The sequence below is a fragment of the Penicillium canescens genome, assembly GCF_028828765.1.
Source record: "Penicillium canescens strain IBT 15451 chromosome Unknown utg000003l_segment0_segment0, whole genome shotgun sequence".
Lineage (NCBI taxonomy): Eukaryota > Fungi > Ascomycota > Eurotiomycetes > Eurotiales > Aspergillaceae > Penicillium > Penicillium canescens.
Genome location: NW_026703965.1, coordinates 2682630 through 2707025, shown reverse-complemented (window position 1 = coordinate 2707025; position 24396 = coordinate 2682630). Strand labels below are relative to the sequence as shown.

The 24396-nt window shown below is 50.6% G+C and overlaps 6 protein-coding genes across 6 annotated transcripts; 3 read left to right on the top strand and 3 right to left on the bottom strand.

The window, feature by feature from the left end:
• Positions 1-707: 707 nt before the first annotated feature.
• On the bottom strand, positions 708-2179 carry N7446_004468 (uncharacterized protein; the record flags this gene model as incomplete). Its single annotated transcript, XM_058513217.1, has 5 exons — positions 708-1021; positions 1075-1532; positions 1587-1710; positions 1763-1889; positions 1946-2179. 5 exons carry the CDS (start codon positions 2177-2179, stop codon positions 708-710), a joined length of 1257 nt encoding a protein of 418 aa, XP_058374546.1.
• An 882-nt stretch (positions 2180-3061) lies between these two features.
• On the bottom strand, positions 3062-15409 carry N7446_004467 (uncharacterized protein; the record flags this gene model as incomplete). Its single annotated transcript, XM_058513216.1, has 6 exons — positions 3062-6006; positions 6082-7920; positions 7977-10958; positions 11018-14029; positions 14082-14972; positions 15031-15409. 6 exons carry the CDS (start codon positions 15407-15409, stop codon positions 3062-3064), a joined length of 12048 nt encoding a protein of 4015 aa, XP_058374545.1.
• Positions 15410-15975: 566 nt separating this feature from the next.
• On the top strand, positions 15976-17567 carry N7446_004466 (FAD-binding oxidoreductase; the record flags this gene model as incomplete). Its single annotated transcript, XM_058513215.1, has 3 exons — positions 15976-16492; positions 16546-17047; positions 17108-17567. 3 exons carry the CDS (start codon positions 15976-15978, stop codon positions 17565-17567), a joined length of 1479 nt encoding a protein of 492 aa, XP_058374544.1.
• Positions 17568-18316: 749 nt separating this feature from the next.
• On the bottom strand, positions 18317-19634 carry N7446_004465 (Gfo/Idh/MocA family protein; the record flags this gene model as incomplete). The annotated part of the gene is made up of 3 exons (XM_058513214.1): positions 18317-19305; positions 19352-19485; positions 19531-19634. 3 exons carry the CDS (start codon positions 19632-19634, stop codon positions 18317-18319), a joined length of 1227 nt encoding a protein of 408 aa, XP_058374543.1.
• A 396-nt stretch (positions 19635-20030) lies between these two features.
• On the top strand, positions 20031-21195 carry N7446_004464 (zinc-binding alcohol dehydrogenase family protein; the record flags this gene model as incomplete). Its single annotated transcript, XM_058513213.1, has 2 exons — positions 20031-20602; positions 20670-21195. The coding sequence occupies 2 exons, from the start codon at positions 20031-20033 to the stop codon at positions 21193-21195; spliced, it is 1098 nt and encodes a 365-aa protein (XP_058374542.1).
• Positions 21196-22443: 1248 nt separating this feature from the next.
• On the top strand, positions 22444-24039 carry N7446_004463 (Zn(II)2Cys6 transcription factor domain-containing protein; the record flags this gene model as incomplete). Its single annotated transcript, XM_058513212.1, has 1 exon — positions 22444-24039. The coding sequence occupies one exon, from the start codon at positions 22444-22446 to the stop codon at positions 24037-24039; it is 1596 nt and encodes a 531-aa protein (XP_058374541.1).
• Between the last annotated feature and the right edge of the window lie 357 nt (positions 24040-24396).

The window sequence follows — 24396 nt, the reverse complement described above, 5'->3', positions numbered from 1 at the left end:
ATATATGAACTAGGACACTTCTTTCAGCTATAAAAGGTCGTCGGACAGAGTCACTAAAGTTAATGCTAGCATTTTCTGATAAATCCTGACTCCGATGAAGCAGCATACAATAGCCAACGGGTGCATAGAAGTGAGACCTCCCGGGCACATCTGTGGGGAGTGGAATACCACTTGAGGCTCAAGATTAAGGGCATGGTCACCCTTTGGGTCCAAAAGACAAGCACAGTGAAAAAGAAATGTGGAGAGCAGCTGTTCTCTCCGGGTTCCAAAGATTGTTGTTCTTTTCGGTCTGCAAGTGCCGGGCATTGAACCCTGGCGAGGACGGCGTCAGATACCGCTAGGCTACCACTAGGCTACCGCCGCCGTCCTCGGAGATTATGAAGCACGTGACCAAGAGGTACTGACCGCCTTTGGTGTCGAGGATTCCCATTGGTCCGACGTCGACAATAGTTTGCCCTGTTTGTCTTGTTTGCAATCATGAAGGCGGTAAAGAAAGACGGGGTTACATGTCGTAGTTTTGCTCGCGTCTGCCTCCTTCCTCTCTAGCTTAGTGTCTTTATACGAATAGATCCTTTTCCTCTCTTAGGCTTGCCGCTCACAGTAAGTATAGGAACACCCAAGGTATCGCGTTTTAGGATTTAAATGACCACATTCCTCTTCGAACACCTAGATACGCAGGGTACTCTCGGTTAATCGGACCGTCTAGTCTATATCAAAAAAGCTTCAATGGCAGCATAGTTTGTCCCTGGGGCAATAAATGTTCGATGAAGCTGGAATCCAGCCTTGCTCAGCATCGCCTCCCATTGCTTGAGAGTCCTTTCAGTTCCCCCGAGAGCCATCATAGTCATATCCTGCCAAGCGGCCTCGACCCCAGTATTCTTGCTGGGGATAATGTTCTCGGCAATGACCACTCGCTGTGAGACCTTATCGGTAATGGCCGTCGCGATGTTCTGCAAGATGTTGACGCAGACCTCATCAGACCAGTCATGTAGCACTCGACGTACATAGTAAACCGTAGCTCCTGTGAAGTCGAAATTAGCGGAAACTTCCTTAACTACAAAATCAGAAACATACCCTTCACTGGCTGTGGCTGGAAGAAATCCACTGCCTGGACTTCGAGGCCCGCCACTTCCTCGGTTGTGGCATCATCCAGCACCACCTGAAGGTCCTGAAGAATAAATCGACCAGTGACATCTTTGCCCACCAGCTCCCGGATCCGTCGTAGAGCGAGTCCCTTTCCCCCTCCAATGTCGACCACCAAAGGCGTATCAGCTGATGATGGGACTTCCGCAAGAGCCTGAGCAAATGGATACAACTCCACGGTCCAGACAGTGGCGCTGGTCTGCGCCTGCATAGCATCATTGAAGGCTTGGAAACGTTCGGGGAACTGCGCGAGATACTCCCAGGCTGTTTTGTCCCCCGTTCCATGAATGAATGACCATGGGCTTTTTACGTTGTCAACAGGATTGACCCATCCGTGGGTTTGGAAGAACTTGGACCATTGCACCCAGACCGGGTGACCCTCATCCGCCCTATATAAGGCGGTTAGTTCATATAATCACATAAGTTAGGTAACTTGATCTAACATTAGCTTGAAAGTACTTTGGAGGCCAGGAATGAGATAAACAAGCGAGTAAGGTGTGTGACTGTACGTCTCGATATCGTCTTCCTTGAATGGACCCCAAATTGTGGTGATCCTAAGGAGTCGAACTGGGTATATCCCATCAGCACACGGTAACAAAGATCAAATATTGGAACTGACCGAGCAAATCTTTGTCCACACTCAACTCTTGAGCCAAGCTGTCGGCTGTTTTACTACTGCCATCTTGAGGCAGAGAAGTAAAGACCCCCATTTCCATCAGGGCTCGAAGCGCACTGGTGTGGGCTGCCTATATTGACAGGGTAAGCACAGCTGATGGAAGTGATAAAAACTTTGAAGTCTCACATTCTCAAAATGGCTGAAAATGGAATCCACAGGGCCCCGAATGGTGTAAAGAAGCTTCCAAACCTCTTCCACGACGGCTCTATGAGTCTGGTTACGTTGTCCATTTTCGTCCAGTGTCGGGTCCTGTCCTTGAGCGATAGAAAGGTCACAGAGCTCTTCTATCAAATCTGTCACTTGTGAGAGACGGGCTTTGATAGCGGCATTGCGCTCGATTACTTCCACGCTTGCGGCCATGTTGATATAGGGAAGAGATGTGATGTGAATGTGAAATCGTCCGAAAGAATTTCTCTCAGACTTCTTAGTATGTGGTTTACATTACTTAATCTCTTTTGTGGTTGCTGCTCCCATCACTAATTGGATCAACCTTGTTCGGGCTTTTGTTCGGTGGCATCTTCGGGGCTTACTTCGGGCCACTGGCTCGGTGCCGGGACTTTGCTTCGGTGTCTTTTCTTTTTCAACTCCCAAGTGAAAGTGATCGGGAAAAATGAAGGCCTGCGGTTTTACGCTGCATTGGGCGATTAAAATTCTTGTCGCACAATACGGGAGGGGGTATATTCTATGTGTGAATCATGGATCACAGAGAACTGGGATTTATACCCAAAGCCATTTGTGATACTGAATGCCGCCAGGCCTAACAACCTCCATGCTCACCTAATTGCCACCAGTGAACTTACACGTTGCTTGCATGTTTGGCTCCTTTCTCTGGTATGGGTATATTAGGTCCGTAAATGTAGATAGGGAAGTGAAATCAGTCCATCGATGTAGAATGGTATTCGGACACTCTGGAGATTGACAGCGACCATTTACCTGCGGCTTTCAAATCTCAACATACAACCCCTTTGGTAATTGGGAGACATTTATAAGGGCAGCGCAGTCTGAGATCAAACGCAGTGGGAAACATGCAGTGAATAATTAGTTGGAAAATTGATAGATAATTCACATTTTGAAGATAATTCTATAAAAGAAATCCAGAAGCAAATCAAGAACACCAAAGACCAAAACCAAAACCAAATCAAAAGAAACTGAAAGCCTGAAACAATATTGACATGCCGAGCATGTAACTCATGATATCCTAGCTGTACATCTCTAACATCTAAAAAGGCCACTATAACTCAATCACCTTCGCGAGGTAAACTTGGCTCCCTCGCCCGCTCCATGGAGGTTTTCGACAGTCGTCTCTTGGGAGGCCAAAACATACGCAAAACCAAGAGCTTTGATTCGACCCATCCAGGAGAGTGCCTGCAATCGCTCCAAGCCACGGCCACCTCGTTGCTCATCAATATGCTTCTTGAGCTCAGCAACTTCAATCCTGATGGGGCTCTCATAGTGAGTGAACTGGATATTTGAGCACATGGCAGTACTAGCAGCGTTTGTAGCTCCTGGGCGCTCAGATAAAATAGATTCACATAGCCATTTGCAAAGCTGCTGAACGGGAACCAAGTCAATGTGGCCGTCCCAGCCAGTGGTATCAGGCACTGCGCCGGCAAGGTCGATGCAGCGAACAAATTCATCCAATACCGCATGTTTCGCTTCGCTTGTCTGCGGCTGGAAAGACGGGTGGAAGCGGTGGATAAATGACGGGACGCCCAGTTTCCGGGATGAACGCTCGAGAATACGCTCGCTCGCCCACTTTGTTGCAATGTAGCCATGAGTGCCATCAGTTGGTGGCTCTTGAGAGGCAGCTGAAACGGCAGTTTGGACGGTCGCAGAGACGCCCAAAACGCTTGAAGTTGAGATGAAATGAATGGGGATTCGGCGTGTGGCAGCCAGTTTGACTAGCTCCGTAGTCGGGTGTACATTGCTTGGACGAAGGATGTTGTAATTATCCCAAAATGAGCGTACGGCGCCAAGATGTAGAATCACGTCAACGTCGCCAGACAAGCGTCGGAACTCGTCCTCTGTCAGCCCCAGTAGCGGCTCGGAGAGATCACCTCCATGGATTTTAATCTTGGCTGAACTAATCAGCTTACTCAGTTTATTACAGGTCTTGTCTCGCACAGCGACACAGTGAATCATGTGAACGCTGGGTTGTTCGGACAGCAATGGGAGAAGGTGGCGTCCAATGTAACCAGTGACACCAGTAATCAGTACCGACTTGGTGCCTTTCTCTTTATCAGATACAGCCGAGAGAGCACCAGCAGCATCGACAAGGAACTCAGGAATAGGTGGTGGAGCGGTCTCCAGGTCCCAGTCAATGCGCCCAACGTTGGGGCTGCTTTCGATTTCTCTTGCCATTTGTCCGAGCGTGTTCGCATTGAGAAGGTCGACAAGACGGATGACAACGTTAAAGGTTGAGCGTATCTGGCTCTGAAGTCGAATTGCTAGAAGGGAGTTTCCACCGATCAAGAAGAAGCTGGTTGAAGGAGTGATGGAAAGCCCGAGTTTCTCATGACTCTTCCCCAGGGCCTGTCGCCAAACTCGTCTCAGTTGGACCATTGTTTCAGTTAGCTTTCCTTCATCGTGAGTATTAACTGCACCTCGCTCAGGAAGAGCCAAGTTTTTGACTGCACTCCGATCCACCTTGTGGTGGCTAGTCAGAGGAAGTTCGTCCAACGGGATTGCGAGGACAGGAATCATGTATTGAGGAATTGGAAGACGACCGAGCAGGTGTTCCAGGAAAGTATTCTTGCTCCTCACGTCATGCTGCGGGGCAAAAACGACATGTGCGACGAGGAATTCAGGATCACCTGGTCGCAGGGTGACAATGGCTTCTTTGAGAGCACCGCCGGCAGTTTGAATAATATTGGTTTCGATGTCACGCAGCTCAATGCGTAGGCCGCGGATCTTGACTTGTGTATCGCCCGCCATGCGATTTCGGAAAATTAAGCACCCATCATGTTGCAAATGGCCAATATCGCCAGTGCGATGCATCAGTGTCCAGCCATTGGACACATACTCTGGAGTTGCATAAGGATTTGGCACGAAGTGATGGGCAGTCAGCTCCTTATTGTTCAAATAACCTGCAGACACACCGGCACCGCCGATCACCACCTCCCCGGGCATACCAACTGGCAATCGCCGCAAGTTCTTGTCCAGAACGTAAGTGGTGTAGTTAGGGAGAGAGTAGCCACATGAGACAGGTCCCTCTTCTTCAGGTCCATGCAAACGGTATTCGATCTCCATTTTATGGGATGCAATAGAGATTTCAGCTGGACCGTACGAGTTGTGAACACGCAGCTGTGGCAGACCTAGGTCGGCAAATTGTCGGAGAACAGTTTTGGTCAACGGCTCACCACCGCCAAACGCAAACTGCCAGCTGGTTGCCTGACATAGATTCTTCGCGCCGTACTGCATCCAAAGCGAGTACTCCGAGGGAGTGACCTTCGTGTACGTGATAGCGTGGTCGCGGATAATTTCCGTAATTGAAATTGGATCGCCACGTTTGCTCCATGGCACAATATAGACCAGGCCGCCGTTCACAAGGCCTGTGAAGATCTGATCAACAGAAAAGTCAAAGGTAAAGGCACTCTGTTGTATGACTCGTTCCGCTCCAAGATTGTAGGTCTTGTTATAACCTTCCATCTCATTTCGAATACCGGAATGTTTGACCATGATGCCCTTGGGGGTACCAGTCGAGCCACTGGTATACAGAATAGCCGCTGGCGAGTCGGGTTGTGCGCGGTTGGTGACGGGCGCCGACGGTGTCGCTGGTACACGAGATATGTCGATTGTGAGAGCAACATTGAGCTGGGAAACGTCATCTCCCGAGGAACTACCGTCCACCAAGATGGCAGTGGGCTTGCAGTCCTTTGCTAGGGATGAGAGACGTGAAATGGGGTTTCGAAGATCCAGCGGCACATATATACCTCCAATGCGCATGATTGCCAACATAGAGCAGACCCAGTCTGCCGAAGCTCGTTGGAAAACGAGGATCCGGCAGGATGGGCCAGCTCCAGCAGATAAGAGAGCCTCAGCAATGGCTTGAGCACGATCCATCATTGCCTTGTATGTGAGACTGCTACCGTGACCGTCCATTAAAGCAGTCTTGTTGGGATTTTCTTGGGCGATTTGATCTATGCGATGGGGTAGCGTTGGCGGCCAATCTGAGAGCATGTCCGGGCCTGATTAATGCACATAGGCCAGCAGGTCAGTGAAATGTATTTTCAGACAGAGAATTATGTGGGTATTAAGCTCACCGCGGCCAACTGTAACACCATGAGCAAGCTGCTTTTCACTAAAGAGCGGGGTGTCCTTCAATCGGAGAGAAATGTCCTCAGACAGAACGGTGATAAATTGGATATATGTCTCCAGTAGCAGATCTGCTGCCGTCTTGTCGTAAAGCCCTTTCTGCACTCGAAGTACAACATGGGCGTTGGTGGTATTGTCCGTCACATCCAAGGCAATGTCATATGCTGATCTTCCCGGGTGTGCCTCTTGCAAGTCGAATATGCAGTTGCAAAGACGTTGTTTCTCTCGAGGCGTTTGTCGGTAGTCAAAAAATGCCTGGAAAAAGGGACTGTAGGACGAAGACCGAGAAACGTTGAGCTTCTGGAGAAGCACATCGAATGGCAGTCGCGAGTGCTCCAGCGCTGCATAGGCGGTTGTGCGAGCCTCCAAAATAGCGTCGGCAAAACTTTGGTCGGGCTGGCGATGGAACTTAAGGGTGAGCAAATTGAGGAAGAAGCCAATGCTGTTAATTACATCACTGTCATTGCGATTGGCATCTGCAATGCCGATAGTCAACTCCTGGGCGTCAGTGAAGGAGAATAGCATCGCCTTGAACGCTGCCATGAAGAAGTGGAAGGGTGTTGATCGCTGCGTCTTGGATATCGACTTGATTCTCGCAAGTACCTCTGTTCCTAGCTGGGTATCAACCTGGTGAACCTTGTAATTTGTGATGCCCACTCTGGAAGTAGTCCGAGCCATAGGCAGCAGTGGCAAGACCGGTGGCTCCTCGGTAGCGGGGAAAACACTATGCCAGTAATTGAGTTCATCACTCATTTGCCCGTTCTCTAAGGCTTTGTGTTGAGCTGCCGCAAAGTCAGGATATTGCCGGGGTGCAGAACCGAGAGCTTGGCCATTGTAAGCCTTTTCCAGGTCAGATATGAAAACTTGGAAGCTAGCGCCATCCATAACAATATGATGGTAGTTGACCAAAAGATAATGGCAAGTCGGCGACAAAGTCAGGAGAATAAGTCGTAGCAACTTGCCACTGGCAAGATCAAACTGGTGAGCGCGTAACTTAGCATACTCGGCGGCAACATCCTCAGCCTTTTTGATATTCTTGCGCTCCAGCTTAATCTGAGAATCAGCCATGACGTTCTGATAAGCTACGTCTGGCTCGGTGTCTGATCCAATAAAGCATGTACGGAGTGCTTCGTGTCTTGCCGTGACAGCTTGAACGGCGCGCTCAAGGTGCCCGACGCGAATGTGACCAGTCATCATAAAGTAGAAGGTGACATTGAATGTGGTCATGTCCGTGACGAGGCGTTGGAGAAACCAGAATCGTGATTGCCCGAGTGAGATGGGTTCACTCTTCACGAAGTCGAGGGCGGGAGGAATTGGAGCAGGAGACGCAGTGCTGGCTTTCGTAGAGTCCTCCATGCTTGTCAGCGCCTGCGTAAGAGGAGAGTCAGATGTGCCTCCACTTTTTGGGGTTTCTGTTCCAGGAGTTGCCTCGCACCCTGAGGTAGAACTATTTGCTGATGAAGGAGAGGGTGCTGAAGATACCGACGATGATGGCACGGGTAAAGACTTCGAAACAGACTTCGCAGGGGCTGCAACAGTATTCCCGGTCTCAATCTTAACTACAAGTTGCTCGGGTAGCTTTTTCATGACTTGTTCACAAATCTCAACCAAAGTGGCTCCGCCAACAATCTTCAGCACCGGGACATCGACCTTAAGCTCCTTCAGGAACCATGACCGCACTTCAACAGCGACGAGTGAGTCAATTCCGAGATCAACTAGAGGGGCGTCATACTCGATTTTTTGGTCATCGATCTGCAGAATGACACGTAGCTTCGCTGAAAATGACTCTAATAGGATTGTGTTAGCCTGGGTACATGACCCGATATCAGTCTTTCAGACTTACCCTGCAGCAGCTCGAGAGCTTCCTCCTTATTTGCCGACCGCAGTAGCTGCTCTGTGACAGGGAGAGCTTTGGCCTTCGTTTCACTCTCATTATTCGCATCGGTCTCGGAAGCCTTGGCGTGCAGGATGCAGTGAGAGAAGACAGGGTTGGCATACCAAACCACGTTGGTCTCGTCGTCCGTCATGGTTCGAATACCGGTTGTCAGAACTGCGTCAGGGAAGTTTTCCTTATCTTGCGCGCTCACATATCCAGCGAGGATAGTCTCCGCAAAGGCGCGGCGGAAATCCGACTCAGAGAGGACAGTCATACCATATTTCCCCAGCTGATCAACGACATGTTGAGCGGCACTCTCGACGTATCCAATACCAGCCACAAGGCCAATGTCAAATGTCGAGGCACGCAGGCCGCGTCTGCGCCTGTGTCTGGCCAGACCATTCAGGTATCCATTGGCTGCCGCATAGTTGGCCTGGCCCGAATTACCAACAACACAAGCACCAGAAGAAAACAGGACAAAGAAGTCAAGCTCATCTTGATAGAACTCCTGGTCTAGGTTGTAGGATCCGTCGATCTTAGGCTGGAGCACGTCTCGCATAGCCTCAAACGTCATTCCTGTGAATAGGGCGTCACTGAGTACCATAGCTCCGTTGGTGACTCCAGCGATCGGGGGACAAGTGAGACGGATGGTCTTCACGATATTCGCCACGCTGTCTTTGTCGGTCACGTCCATCGCGAACACCTTGACAGTCGCCTTGGTCTGCTGGAACGAGTCCAACCATCTCTGGTCAATCTTAGGCTTACGACTTGTAAGGCACACAACGCCCGCTCCGTTAGCAACCATCCAGTCGCAAAGCGACTGTCCGAGCTGACTGCTGAGACCAAAGAGGATGTATGTCTTGTCCTGAGAAAAGAGCTTTCGGGCGTCCAGGGGACGTACCTCGGCCTTGACACCTGCACGTACGGTCCAGTCAACGACAGTCGTTGGATGGTGAGGTGCTGACCGAGACGAGATTTGGCTGACATCAATGACAATATCCTGCAAACTGTCTGGACTGATAGATACCGCCGATGTTGTTGCACGAGCGACGGCATCTGCTAGTAGGAGCTCGAGCTGTTCTTGGTCAAGTGATAGGGGAAGCACAGCCTGTTGTTGTAACAAATCTGATTGTGCAATCTGCTTGCATCCTGGGGACAAGGTTTCTGAAATGTTCAGACTAAGGTAGCTTGGAGGAATGGTCGAATCTGCTGTCAAATCGAGGAAATGAGTGGGTTTCAAGCGAAGCACCGTTTTCCGGACCACCTGTCTGGATGTTCGAGCAGTCAACCGGATCCATGATGATTCTGATGCGCCTTGGCTCTCTTTAGTGTCAGATAAAAAGGTGACAGTGAGATCGTTACCTCCCGCAAGTCTTCGTGATAGAGCAGCGACGAGGAACCGGTATCTCTCGGAGCAGCAAACCAGGAGACTGCTTCCCGCAGGTAGGCTGTCAACCAATGACGTGGCGAGAAGTTCGGCCGTAATTGCGATGTGCAAACAGACCGAAGAGGTATTGACTGTGTCAACAACTGCAGTGGTGGATGCGACAGGTGTCGCCGTCGATGAGTTTGTCGTTGACAACGCAACCACAATGCGCGTATCTGCATCAGATTTGCTGGTCGCCAGGAACAAGAATGCACCAGATGCAACATGTAATGCCATCAAACCTGAAGTTTCAACTTGGATAGATTGCTGATCGTCCTTCATTGCAACAGAAGTGGCGTCATCCACTAGAGCAAGAGGAGATGTTGCACTCTGCTCGATAGAGAACTTGGAATCTGCGACCGAAACTGTCTTGGTGATGGGACGCCTTGAGGAATTCAATCTGGCATTCCTTTCCACGTCGTGCAAAAGGCGAGGGATCTTCAGTTTTCCGTTTTCCAGGAAGGTCTCTGGTTCCTTGGTCCACAGAAGCTTCTGGTGCTCCCATTCCTCGAGGGCACATTGCCGCAGAAGTTGCTCCGCAATGAGTTTCGGACTGTTTTCGTCAAGGAAAGAGATGTCGAGGTGGTTCAAGCTGATATGTGTTGCCTCATTCCGGATAGAGCGGCTAAAGGCTGAGCTGGCCATATGATACGGCTCTTCCACCAGGGCACCACGGGTTACCCAAAGCACGTGTCTCGCCCGTTCAAACATTCGTTTCAGCCCATTCATCTTCTCCGACGTGATATTTCTGAAAATCGGGAAATCCAAATCTACCAGGTTGATGAATGTACTCTGATCATCAATTGTTCGCGCCTCGGCTTCACTGGGCAGTCCATTAAGGACAGTTGTTTTGCCGGAGAAGCGTCCGAGGCTGTCCGCAACTTCCTCAGCAATCCGATCAGTTTCCAAGCTCTCGGTTCCCAATATAACCAAGCTCTGGATGGCGATGGGAGAAGAGGGCAATGAAAGCGGTCGTCGAAGGAACATAACTTGGTCATTCACAGCCTGACTGGCAATGATGGAGAAAGGCCAGGCTGGGCCGTCAACCTTGGGAGTGATTGCATCTATACCCCCAAATCCAGCTTTGCGCAGTGTTTTGTGCCAGACCGAAGGAGAAGCAGTGGGCGCATATCTGCGGCCGTCGTCAACACCAAGCCACCACCCTGGAAGACCACCCATGATGGTGCTGCACCGAATGGGATCATTATCCGTAATTTCCAGGAGCATAAGGTATCCGCCTGGCTTCAGAAGTCGGCGCGTGTTTTCCAGGGTCCTCTGGAGATTGGCTGTCGCATGCAAGACGTTGGAAGCGATGACAATGTCGTATGAGTTCTCCTCATATCCCTGGCTCGCCGGTGTTTTCTCGGCATCTAGAACTTTGAACGTCATCCGATCATTGTATTCCTTGAAGATCTCCGAGGCTCTTGGGAAAAAGCCCACTGATATATCGGTGTAAGTATATGAGGACATGGTGCCCCCAACCGCTTCAAGGACGGACTTTGTAGCTCCACCTGTTCCGGCACCTGATACATGAAACAGTCAGTCAAATAGGCACCTGTGGGAGCTGCACTGGGTATTTTACCTATCTCAAGAATCCTTGCATGCGGGTATCGGTGGACCACCTGCTTCATCATATCTGCCAGAAACATGTTGTACCTTGAGAACCCTAGTCCGTGCCGATAGAAGTTATCCAGCATGCCGTTCGGCAACATGTGCTCCAGAATCGTTGTTCGGCCTCGCACAGCAGCTGGGATATTGTCTCCGACTGCTGAGAGGAGTTGAACATCGATATCATTGGCGTGGTGGGCAATCAGTTTCTGGATGTCTTCCGAAGTGTCGTCCGCCCATTCCTTCTTCAAGGTTGGATGCTGTCCCCTTCCCGCGCCAGCGAGTGTGTGGTCCACAAAACCACGAAGATAAGAATGGTGGGGTTGGCCGTTTGCCCATTCGTCATCTGTGATTTCCAACTTCCACTTGCGAACATAGTAATACGAGATCCTCTCGCACGCTGTAGCTAGTTCAACTTCGGCCTCTGTGGGACGGATCGAGTTCAAAATGGAGGAGCCATCGGGAGACGCATGACTGAACTTTGTGTACGAAAATAGTCGCCGATCGTCCGCCTCTCTCGCAGGGGCAAAAGGCTTGATAACAAGGTCATCTACATGAATCATGCTTTGATGACCGTCTTCGCCGAAAATGTCGATGCTTGCAGAGAAAGACTCGGATTCCCCATTGAGGGACGCAGTTACTGGCACTTTGGTGCCAGAGATTGGAAGCGATGCACAAATTTCTGGATTGACGCGAATGCTCCGAATGGCGGTAGGAACATGGAGAGACCAGAGATGTTCATCCCCTGGGGCCGAGTATGCCAGCATGGAGGATTGGAATGCGACATCAAGCATGCTGGGATGGACGAGATAGAAAGTTGAATCGCTATCGGCATAAGGGTATGTGTCCACCAGGGCAGAAGACTGGGTTAGTCGACGTTTCATCGAAGACATTCCTCGAAATGAGCCGGAATAGCCGTATCCTAACTTGGAGAGAGCGGCATAGAAGCGATCCGGGTCAACTGCGCTCATGTTGTAATCATCTACTGGAGTGCAGAACAATGCTTCAATGTCAGGTGTGCCAAACGAGATTTTGACCGTGCCGCTCGCCATGAGCTCCATGTCGTGATCTGAACCAACGCTGACATTGGGGCAAGAATAAATTGAAAAGTCGGCAGTGGCAGTCTTATCCTGGCGGTGCTCGATCCCGGTCAGCGTAACAAGAGTTTCGACACCCAAAGTATCGCCTTCCTCGAAGGTAATGGCTTTCGGAATGGAAAGATCGTGGAGTTCAAACAGCTCAACCGGTTTCTCCGTCGCAAGGTTCCGGCACGCCTCGAGGGCCATAGCGACATAACCGGCAGCAGGGAAGACGGTTTGACCTTGCAGCTGATGACCTTCAAGCCACGGAATCTCTGAAACCTTGAGCAAATTTGACCAACGCATATCGTGGGGATTGGAGTCTGGACACAAAGAACCGAGTAGTTCATGTGGAGCCTGCTTTCGACCACGAATCTTTCGTGATTTACGAGATTCCGTCCAGTGGACTCGTCCGTGGTTCCATTGATAGGATGGGAGACCAACCACTAGCCCGTGGGGATGTAGGTTTCCGGTCAATGTATTTTCGTAAGCCTGCAAGTCAATTCCCTTGCCGCCAAGAATGGTCCAGATAAAGCCGAAAGCATCGGAGAGAGCTTCGACGTCATCCTTTCCACGACTTAGGAGGCCGGTATATGGCAAGGCACTGAGGCGTACTTCGGCAATATTCTGGCTAGCTGGGCCTTGGAGGGCTGGGTGAGGGCCAACTTCAACAGCGACGTTGATTTGCTCATCGCCAGTAACGGCATTGTTGACTGCATCTGCGAACAGCACGGTATTGACCATGTTATCCCTCCAATAGATATCCTGCAGCTCCGGGATAGCTTCCATTGCTTCCGCTCTTGGACTCACGCTCGAGAACCACTTGCAGGTGCTGTTTCGGTCCCGGTTGATTCGGATCCCGCAAGCTCGCAGGGCGGCAACATAAGGATCACCACATCGTAACATATGGTGAGAATGATAGGCGGTGTCGACTTTCAACAGTCTTGCAAACTTCTTTTCCTCATCGAACACCTTCTTTGCCTGAATCACGGCATCGGCATCCCCTGACAACGTCACGCTAGCTGGAGAATTGTGGGCGGCGAGACCCAGCCGACCAGTGAAAGCTTGCAAGCTAAGCAGCTCCTGTGCATCCTCCAAGGACGTTCCAACCGCAAGCATCGCGCCTTTCTGGCCATTATTATCATTAATAGCAAGTCGAGCATAGAATCCACGGTAGTACGCAATGCGGATAGCATCATGGGCGGAGATGAAACCAGCGGCATATGCCGCGGCGATCTCGCCTGAGGAGTGTCCGACAACAGATGCAAAGGTAAGGCCAGCTGATTGAAGAAGGTCGACAAGCACGATCTGGATTGCGGTACATAATGGTTGCGATACTGCTGCCTCGGCGATCCGGGAGGTATCTGCTCCAGCGAGGATCGCGTCTGTAAGCCGCCACTCTGGCCGATCGGCAGGCGGAATTGTGGCCAAGGATTCTTCAAGTCGCTGGATTGTGTCACGTACAAATTGAGAGGAACGAATCAAAGCAGCACCCATGGCTGGCCACTGGGCACCTTGGCCAGTGAAGACGCCCAGGATGCGAGGCGTTGCGGGCTTACCGCTAGAGCGGATGCCAATAGTTGCGGTGGCATTTTCCTTAGCAGCCGCAAGCTTGCTGTCAATCTTCTGAATCAGCTGCTGGATGGTACGCGCGGAGAAGGCTGTTTTGACGGGCAACTGGCTTCTACGCGAATACAGAGTCCACGCTAGATCGGAGGCATCGAGTTCATCTCGGTGGGCGGTTAAATACTGGGAATACTGCTCCAGAAGGGCGACCAAGGATTGCTCTGATAAAGCTGAAAATACAAACGGCGTGAGTGATGATGACTTCGAAGGGTCTTCCTTGGGGCGAGCAACCAATGGCACATGCTCTTCCAAGATAGCATGGGCATTGGCACCACCAAAACCTATTATATTTGGTGAGGATCTGTTTGAGTAGGAGAAGGTCAAATAACATACCAAAGCTGTTCACACTAACACGCCGGGGAACACCTCGAGGCAGTGTCGGCCAGGGTGTCAGCTCAGTGGGTATATGTAGGTTTTTGTAATAGGGCTCCACGCGTGGGTTCAGGCGATTGAAAAGTAGATTCGGAGGGATTGACCCATTTCGAATACTACTAATACCCTTGAGAACACCTGCTAGACCAGCAGCACCCTCTAGATGACCTATGACGGTCTTCACAGACCCTACGTAAAGAGGGGTGGCGCCGGCATCGATGTGCTGACCGAAAGCCTCATAAATAGCGGCGGCCTCCTTGGGATCTCCTGCTTGAGTGCCCGTTCCATGTGCCTCGAAGAATTGAGGACGGTGGTCGGGGTTGTTGACAGGATCTAAGCCGGCTTTCGCGTATGTCTGGCGGATCAAGGCGGTCTGGGCGTCCGTGTTGGGCACCGTGATGCCGCTTGAGAATCCATCCTGGTTGGCGCCAGTTTCGCGAATCACACATTCAATATGATCACCATTCGCAATCGCATCACTCAATCTTTTCAGCACAAGGGCGGCGACGCCCTCACCACGAGCGTAGCCATCGGCATCGGCATCCCACATGCGTGATCGACCGGTCGGAGAGAGCATTTTCAGCTTGCTCTCGACAATGTACATCTCATGTCCCAGAATAACTTGCGTGCCACACACCACGGCGACCCGTGACTCGCGGTTTCGTAGTGTCTGGACTCCCTGGTGTACGGCAATCATGCTAGAGGAACAGGCCGTGTCGATGGTCATGCTCGGCCCATGCCAATCGAAGAAGTAAGAGACTCGGTTCGATATGATAGCACGATTAGTTCCGGTGGCAAAATAGGTTGGGATAGTATTGAGGTCTCGAAGTAGTGTCTCGTGATAGTCGACGCCTGAATTCAATCAGCCCATTTTCGCGAGGGAAAGTTGCGAAGATAGAGATGTACTTACCCATCGTACCAACATAAACAGCCGTATCGGAAGCACGCAAAGCTTCGAGTGTATGACCACCACCTTCGAGGGCTTCATACACCGTTTCCAAGAGCAGACGTTGTTGCGGGTCGATCGAGTCCGCCTCGTTAGGGCTGATATTGAAGAATGCAGCATCAAATACCCGTACATCTTCCTGCAAGAAATAGGTATGTTTCACATTTGTTGCGCCATGCCTGGCACCATCCTGATGATAGAAGCCCGTAGTATTGAAACGGTCGGGGGGAATTTCCTGGCATACATCTCGAGGATGCTCAAGCAGCTTCCATAGAGCAGAGGGTGAGCTAGCGCCTCCTGGAAAGCGACAACCGCTACCCACGACTGCGATTGGCTCGTTCATTTTGAAAGAAAGTATAAGATGTGATCTATCAAACAACGTCTAAAAGTGGTGGATAGAATGAAGACTTTCCCCAATGGTAGCTACAAGAGGCGTCTATATACTTGCTAATTGTGATTTTCAAAACATAGTCCTGATCTAGCCTCAGGAAGTTGCTCTGCAGCCTCCGTTATCCAAGCCGACATGTCTTACTTTGCATGTAGTAAGATTCCCTATCCTCCGATGCCGGAAAATCAGATCAGCGCCGAATGGATTATGTTGTCCAAATCGCCGAACCACGCAACTATATGCACCGAACACTAGGTGCAGGATCAGGCGGCTGTGTGGACCGAACGCACGCACTTCGATCTCAGGCGCATCTCTGAAGGCTGAACATCTGAAAGCTGATCTAATTTTGGGCTCGTATGATACCCTCATGCCTTCTCTAATGATGAACTCCTTTGGGGGCCAAATTAGCGAGGCAGACCTAGCGTCTCAAGGGGCGATGCCTAGTATAAGAGCCCACAGAAAGGCGCTGTTACAGTGAATCTTGGTGTAGACAAAATAACAAGATCTCAAATTATCTCAACATGGTCCGATCTTCGCTGCAAGTTATCGGGTGTCTTTTACCCCTGGCGATCTCCTCTCGATTGCCGTCCAACCAAAGCAGTCTATGCCACCTGGCTGACTCTCGTTTCCCAGGGAAAGTGTCCTATGCAGGTAGTTCGGCTTACAGCTCGTCGCAGTTGGACTATTATACTGGCCAGGAGCGTGAGCTCAACCCAGGCTGCGTTTTCACTCCCAGTAATACGGCGGACGTCTCTGCTTTCGTCAAATTGGTGGCCTCGAGGGACATTTCTTCTCCCAAATTTGCCTTCAGATGTGGAGGACATAGTTTCTTCGCCGGTGCTGCCAATATCAACAATGGGGTCACTATCGACCTGCGCTCGTTGAACTCCTTCGAATTGAGCGCAGATCAGAAGACTGCTTCTGTTGGCGGTGGCTCCATCTGGAGTGACACCGTGTACACCAGCCTTGAGGAGCATAACCTTACGGTCGCCGGAGGCCGAATCCCTGGAGTAGGAGTGGGTGGGTTCGTCACTGGTGGTGAGTTTTATAATCATCAATTTATACAAGGTCTCGTACTAAACATTTTCTAGGTGGGCTCAACTTCCTCGGAAGAAGAGATGGCTTTTCCTGTGACAAAGTCTACGGTTATGAAGTTGTATTGGCCTCAGGAAAGGTTGTTTATGCCTCTGCGACCTCACACCGGGACCTTTGGCTTGCCCTCAAGGGCGGTTCGAACAATTTCGGTATTGTCACTCGTTTCGATCTCGCAACTCACCCTCAAGGCCTACTGCTGGGCGGCGCTCTTGTCTTCGACGCCACCCAAAAGGTGTTAGACAACCACGCTACGGCTTTTAGTAACTATATGGACCCTAAGAACTTCGACCCGCTGGCCGCAATGGAGTTCAATCTGGTCTACCAGGCTGGAAAGTGGATTCTTTCCGATGCGATCTACTACTTGGATCCGGAGCCCACGCCATCAGCTTACCAGGAATTCTTTGATATCCCCGGTCAAGTTGCGAATACTCTGATTGTGGCGAATATGACTACAGTCGTCACCAATTCCGGAGTCCTCGTCCCCTCCACTGTTTCTCGGTAAGTTCCTTGCTTCCAAAGCATAGTGTCTCACTGCTGAGTCAATGACTCCTGAACTAGCGCAACGCAAATGAATTACTCCTTCAAGAACGCCAACGCAACCGTGTATTCGCAATTGTTCACGACTGTCCAAAGCGCGGTCAATAAACTTTCCAATGTGGAAGGCCTGGTGTTTGACTTCCTCATGCAACCGGTTCCGGTCACAAATGGCACAAACTCTTTGGGTCTCGAACCCAACGTCAAGGACCTGGTACTCGTTGACATTGGTGCGGCATACAACAGAGCGGCCGACGACGCCACTGTTCAGGCCGCTTTGCAGAAGATATTTAACCAGCACGTGCAGATTTTGAAGAAAGCAGGCCTTTTCCTTGATTGGACATACCTGAACTACGCCGGATCGAACCAAGACCCGATCGGCACCTACGGGAAGTTGGCCACGCTTAGAAGGGTCAGCAAGAAATACGACCCCAAGGGCCTTTTCCAGACCGCCGTTCCTGGGGCTTTCAAGCTGTTCAAGTAATGTGTGGTACGATGGGTAGCGAGAGAAGAATTTGCGTCATGATATTTGCCTTCAGGAGTTTATATATAGCGGGTTGTATATATGGTACAACCATGCATAAGGTCGATCAAGCTTTCTAGAAAGTCGAGCTCATTTTCCTTATCAGAAATATATCAAATTTTAGAAAGAAGCATATAAGCTAGATTGATAATTCGAGAGAGCTCAAGAAGGGGCATTATAGAGTAATTGTAGAAAATTAGAAAATTATCAAGGAGTGCGAAAATACGGCAGGTGAAGCTTGAATGGACCAAAGACGGCCGAGCCCGGACCGGACGAAAAGCAGAGGACGGTCCCCTGTGCAATATCGGCGTTGATCACTCTAAGAGGGGACAGAGTGTTCAGACCAATCGATCAAAGTACAGTTGGCGCAGAAGCGAGAAGTGACGGGAATGGAGTTCATTTCCACGTTGATTATGGTGATGCTTACGGCAGTTTATAGGAGCGCGCGTGTCTCCCAATATAGTAAACAACAAGGAAAATATCTGCTAGGATATATGGTAAAACATGGCATGAACTACATATCCACTCTTGTGAAGCTACCCAAATAGAATGATCGCTCGGGTCCATGAAAAGAATTTGAAGCCTATAGTAGCAAGACCGTGGAGTCTATTGACTGGCAAGTAAAGATAGATAGTATTACCCTGCCTGCGGAACCAACAAGAAAAAGACAACACAAAACGAAAATTTGATCTTCTTCCAAAACGCCTTAATCACCGGAACTCACTTGTTGGCCGCAATCCCAGCCCGCTCTTCTCATACGCCATGTCAATCATTTTCATCTGATCCCATGAATCCTGACCCTCAACCCAATAGTGCGTGGGACGCCCCTTAACACAATTGACAAACTCTTCAAGCTGGTACCGATATGACATCCACCAGTCCTCACCGGGGAGGTTCGCAAACTCACCCCCGGCCTCCTTGTAACTGTAAGCCTTGTGCGATTTGGACTCGGTCCAAGTCTTGAGCGGTGTGCGATCACCTTTGTTACGGATAATGAAAGTATCCTTGACATCGATACGGTGCCAGATAAAAGCGTGGATAAAACCGTGCAGCGTCACTACCCGGGTGCGCAGCTTCTCCTGTGTTGCTGGGAGGGACTTATCATCGACGACGACTTCCTTGTGCGTGACGCGGGCCTCGGACGGTTTCCACCAGATAGGCCCGCGCATGGTGGTGGAAGCTTCGGCAATACCGCCGTTCGGGAACCGGAATTTGGCTTTAAAGTCGGTGTCGCACTGGTCGTGGATGCCGTCGCCGAAGATGCCAGGTTCGCAGGTTAGACACTCTACAGGGTCGTCGTCGAAGACCATGCGGATGACGCCGAAGTTGTATGTGCCCAGCATCATCATGCTGCCGCCGGCGAGTTTGTAGTTGAACCCAATGTTGTCCTTGTCGAGCAACATCCATGGGATCATGGAATCTGTGTGGACGTGGACGACATCAGCCGGGGTGATGAAGGAGCGGAACTTGTGCACTGCAGGATGGAACCGGTTGTGGAAGGCCTCGAGCAGTACGGGGGCATTTGGCAGTGACAGTTCAGGTAGGTTGAAGAGAATCTCGGCCTCGGTGGCGTTGGAGGTCGAAGGCTTCTCTAGAAGGACATGCTTGCCGGCGCGAATGGCGCGCACTGCCCACTCGAAATGCAAACTGTTGGGCAAAGGGATCAAGACTGCATCGATCTTGGGGTCTTCGAGGATTTCTGTTCACAGTGAGTCGCGGTTCTCTAGTAAGCGAGTCTAACGTACCGTCATAGGATGTGCGAACATCGGGGATGTTGTGCTTTTTGGCGAATTCTGAGGCACGAGCATGGTCCCTAGCGGCGATCGCTTGCACAATAACCTCGGGATGTGAGAGGGCGGGTGTAATCAAGGCGAGAGGTCTGAAGATGTCAGCGAAGCGCGATTAAGCATTGAATGCGGCTCACGCAATCTGGGCCGCCCCCAGGACGCCAAAACGGATAGCGTCGTTCTTCTTTTCGACTTTCGGAGGGCCGAACGCCGTGAATACTCGCATAACCATTGCTGCCATTTTATTTTTGTTATTTGAAAGCCAGAGATCACAGACGCAAACAAGACATGAATTTAATACGAAGGTGGGAAGGGAAGTTGCGCCGTCGGGGGGAAGATTGGACCGGCTGACAGGGTATAGAAAGGGGAATGACGGGGGTTTTGAGCCACTAATTTCTCTCATTCTTTGGCTCTTTCACAGCCTCTCGCTCGAAACATTCGGACCATTACATTTGTCACCGTCGGCGCTATTCCAAAGTTGATAGACCGGTGCGCCGATGCCGAACGTTCAAACAAAGAAAATGGACATTCTACATTCCCACAGCGCCGAGATTATGTGGTGGTTGGTCTTGGATAAAATACAGCGAACACGGCAGAGTGCTAGCCAGATCCCCTCCCGCTTTTCTTTGATTTCAACATGACTTTCGTGGAATCCCCTCACTTGCCTCAATTCCAAACAGCCGTCGTGGCTCAAGGCCACGGCAAGCTTGGTATTCAACACAATGTGCCGATTTCCCCTGTAGCCCCCGACATGGTGCTGGTGAAGACAGCCGCCGTGGCCATCAACCCAGCCGATGCAAAGATGCTGGACTACTCGGCCGCCACGGGGGCCATTCATGGCTATGATTTTGCCGGAACCGTCGTTGTATTGGGTTCAAATGCCCGCGCAGGACTGGCGGTGGGGGATCGGGTGGCGGGCTTCGTACATGGGATGAATTGCTTACAGCCTGAAGTCGGGGCCTTCGCCGAATACGTTGGTGCTACTGCTGATCTCCTGCTGAAAATCCCTGATTCGCTGAGCTTCGAGGAGGCGGCGACCTTGGGCGTCGGGGTGGGAACAGCCGCCTTGGGGCTGTTCCATAAACTGCGTATCCCTGCGTCTCTGGAACAGCTGGCTGAAGCCAACGGGGATTCTTCGAAGGGCGAGTTTGTCTTGGTTGCTGGTGGAAGCACTGCCACAGGAACACGCGCGATCCAGTTGTTAAAGCTGTGAGTATTTCTAGTGAATCACTTACGTGGTGTGACAGGGGTGGCTAAATATTTGACCCTTTCCCAGTGCCGGTTTACGACCGATCGCGACTTGTTCACCTGCACATTTCGGTCTCGCGCTCAAATTTGGCGCAGAAAAAGTCTTTGACTATCATTCTGTTGATTGCGCCTCGAACATTCGCGCCTACACCGGGGGCCAGTTAGCCTACGCACTTGACTGTGTCAGTTTGGCGGACACAACAGAACTATGCTACAAAGCCATCGGTCGGGCGGGCGGTCGCTATGTCTCCCTCGAGCCGTTCCGTACTGCAGTCACCCAGACCCGACCCACAGTGGAGCCGTCTTGGCTGATGGTTTTGTCGCTATTCGGCCACCAAGTGGCCCTTGATGGCGATTACGGGCGCCCGGCCCGGCCCGAATATCGTCGATTTGGGGCAAAGGCTTTTGCGGCGGTCCAGGCATTGCTTGATCGCGGCTTGATCGACACGCACCCAACGAAGATCATGGCCGGTGGGTGGGGTGGGGTAATCGAGGGAGTTGCTCTTATTCGCAGCCAGGCTCCTTCAGGGTCAAAATTGGTCTATTCAGTCTAGTGTGCTTAGTGATCGGCTCGGGAAATAAATTCTGGCTAAATCTCAAAACAGAAAATCGATTGATGATCCTATCGGCCAAGCAATTCTAATTCTGGCTCGTATTCGTCACATACTCATCTTGTAGGCCACCACCTAGTTAGGCTACCATACCTAGAATAAGCCCATTAGATTCCAGCTTGGCTAAAGAGCCTTGGAACTGCAACCCCAAAGCCGGTAAAATCCGGGCCTAACGAATTATCTGACATGGTGTAACTACACGGAGACAAACCAACCAGACTCTAGATGGCTTGGGGGCTGAGACGAATATACGAGCTATGTATATAATGGTAGCCTACGTTACTTGTTGTCATTATGTACCCGACGCGCTACAATTGCGTGCTCGAAAAAAGGGGGCTGACCTTGCCTTGCGTCTCTTCAACACTCCGTTCTTTCTGACACGGTCAATTCTGGCGTAGTGGGGTCTTTACTGAAGACACCATTGTTAATTACCATTACACTGATAACGAATATATTCTGTAAGCGAGTGGCCTAGGCATATGTAAGCGAGTAGCCTCTCCACGCATTATTCTTGCGTTTTAAAGTATTCTCTTTCTTATTAAGGTAGTCTATCAGTTGTGGAAACTAGACCAGGTTAAGTCAATATTGCGGTATTTGACTAAGCCGGGGGCCTACTGCCGACGCCTATTTTGGCCGGTAAGAGGAAACCACAGCGAACGAGGTCTGAATAGCTTCAATTTCAATAAAGCATTTAATGGTAGTCATAATTAATAGGGAGGCAACTCGCTCACGAATAACATTATTTCTGCAGGAAACCTTAGCTTAAAATAGCCGTCCTCTTTTCTTTTCTTTTCTTCTCTCTCTCTCTCGCTCTTCTACTTCCCTTTTTGAATATTGCATATTGCGTATTACATGTCCCGAGTCAGGCAGTGTGGAAGGATTAACGTCCACCCTAGACTCTTATGTGCATGCGTGCGATGGAATCAACTAAGCATTGAGCCTTGAAAGCATTGAGTCTCGCCAACCAGAGCGCCCTTTGATACGCGAGGGGCGGGTGTAAGGATTCGAATCCTATATCGTATCCGAGTATCTCATCGATACCGCAGCATTAATGTCCCTTGATTGGTGGTCTCCGGTAACCATCATCCATGTCAATTTGGCTGAGGTATCATTCATTTGGGGGCCTGATACTCCTATGTCGACCTTAAGAACTGTCAGATCCCACACGTTCCCCTTGATAAGATTGGAAGGATGAATAACAAAATAGATAGAAGCGCGCTTCCCCGGCGCCAATCGTGCGATCGATGTCACAGACAGAAGCTGCGATGCGTCCGTCAGGGTAGCAGCAGTACGACCGGGGTGTGCGACCGGTGTCTTCGTCAGGGAGCCCCTTGCGTGTATAGCTTCAGTCTACCCAAGGGACGCCGCAGCACGTATGCGGGGAATGCAGGCGCACCATCTGATTCTCCTACATCACGATCTGCAAGAGCGAACCCCACATGCACACCTACATACTCACCCAACCTGGCACCAGAGCTACCAGCAGAAACATCATCGGAGCCAGTATCTGCCGCTAGAACACCTCTCTTGCCGATCCCTGAGCATCGGAACGTCAATGCCCGTCCTTCTTTTCTGCAACTCGAGGAGACCGGCCACGAAGCGCTCCGTAGCATGGCATGGCTGGAAAACGTGGAATTTGGTTTGGATGCAATGGGAACATCGACAACACATGGAACGGATGTCAGCGAAACACAATGCCACACTGGCTTTGAGGCATTTCTCAACGGCACCGGCTTCGAAGACATACATATGTCCGACATCGAGAACATGAGCTCCTGGTCGGAACAAGAATCAGTGAAAGAGGTTTATCTCAGACACCATGGAATATCAACAGACCAGGAACCTGTCTCTCGACCACGGAGTCAGAATCATGAGCATCGTCCCCGTCAAGCTCTGGAGAATCCTACACCCCCAGAGTATACGCGAGATAATATTAACCTCGTATGTATTGACGACGGCATTGCTCAGCTGTCCCAACTGAGCTCTCATCTCTATACCCTATATCGTGCTAGCTACGACCTAACAGCGACAATCGGGTCTTGCGGCCCAGAGTCACGACGGGTTCCTTTGTTTGATGATCAAGCCTTAATTTCCGCAACAACCTGGCTATCCGCCCCTAATATCAATATCAATACCTATCCGCCGAGATCACCCTCTCTTGCCCTGATAGGACCGGCAGCCGGACCGCTATCCACGCCTACAACGCCCGAAAACACCCTCATCAACACATTATCAGCCTCCCATTACCTTCTGCAGGTCCTGCATCAACTACAATCGCTTTCGATTCCCACCACCCAAGGGCCACCATATCCCGACCTCGACGAGGATGTGGGCATCCAAAAGACGTCACGACTGAGATCATCATCCCTCTCATCTACGACTACCAACTCTTCTGGCGGTATGCGCGACTCGGGCGGAAGCCAGCATTCTGGTACCGTCATCCGCCATTTAATCATCGCTTGCTACAGCCTGGTGCTCAGAATGTGGAGTGCACTGTTGGTCGCCTTACAACATGATGCAGAACTATCCGCCGAATCAACGTCGTTCCCAAATACCGGTAAGCTGGACAGAGAGGCCGACGAAGACACACCCCAGACATCAGTACTTGCCAATATGCGCCTAGTCCTTGTCGTTCATCTGAGTTCGTATCTTGTGGACCGTTTACGAAACGCCTTGCACACGTATCTTGCATTGAAAGCAACAGGTTCGGCCGATCAGGGTTTGAGCGAATTGGAATCGGAGTTCCGGCAACTCCTGAGGCGATTGAGGCGTACTCTACATAGTTGATTACAGTACTATACAGGATGAAGAGCTGTTTCATTACAAAAATTTAGACTACCTACGATTATTCAAACGGAAAGAAATTAGCATTCCCTTTTTCTCCCCTTTTTTTTTTTTTTTTTGTACCTTGCAAAAGCTCGTATAGCCTAAATACGAAGTTCGGTGCATTAAACCTAAATGCTACCGAGCTAAGTTGCGTATTTTTAGTCCACAATGCGACATTCGTGCCTGATCTAAATTAATTCCTTTGCTGACACCAGGGCTCCGACAGGCTCATCCTTCAGGCCTCATGCAGACACGAGTTTACGCGGTGTAACCCGAGGGCCAGCCACGCGTTCGGTGAATTGTCCAAGCTTGCATAGA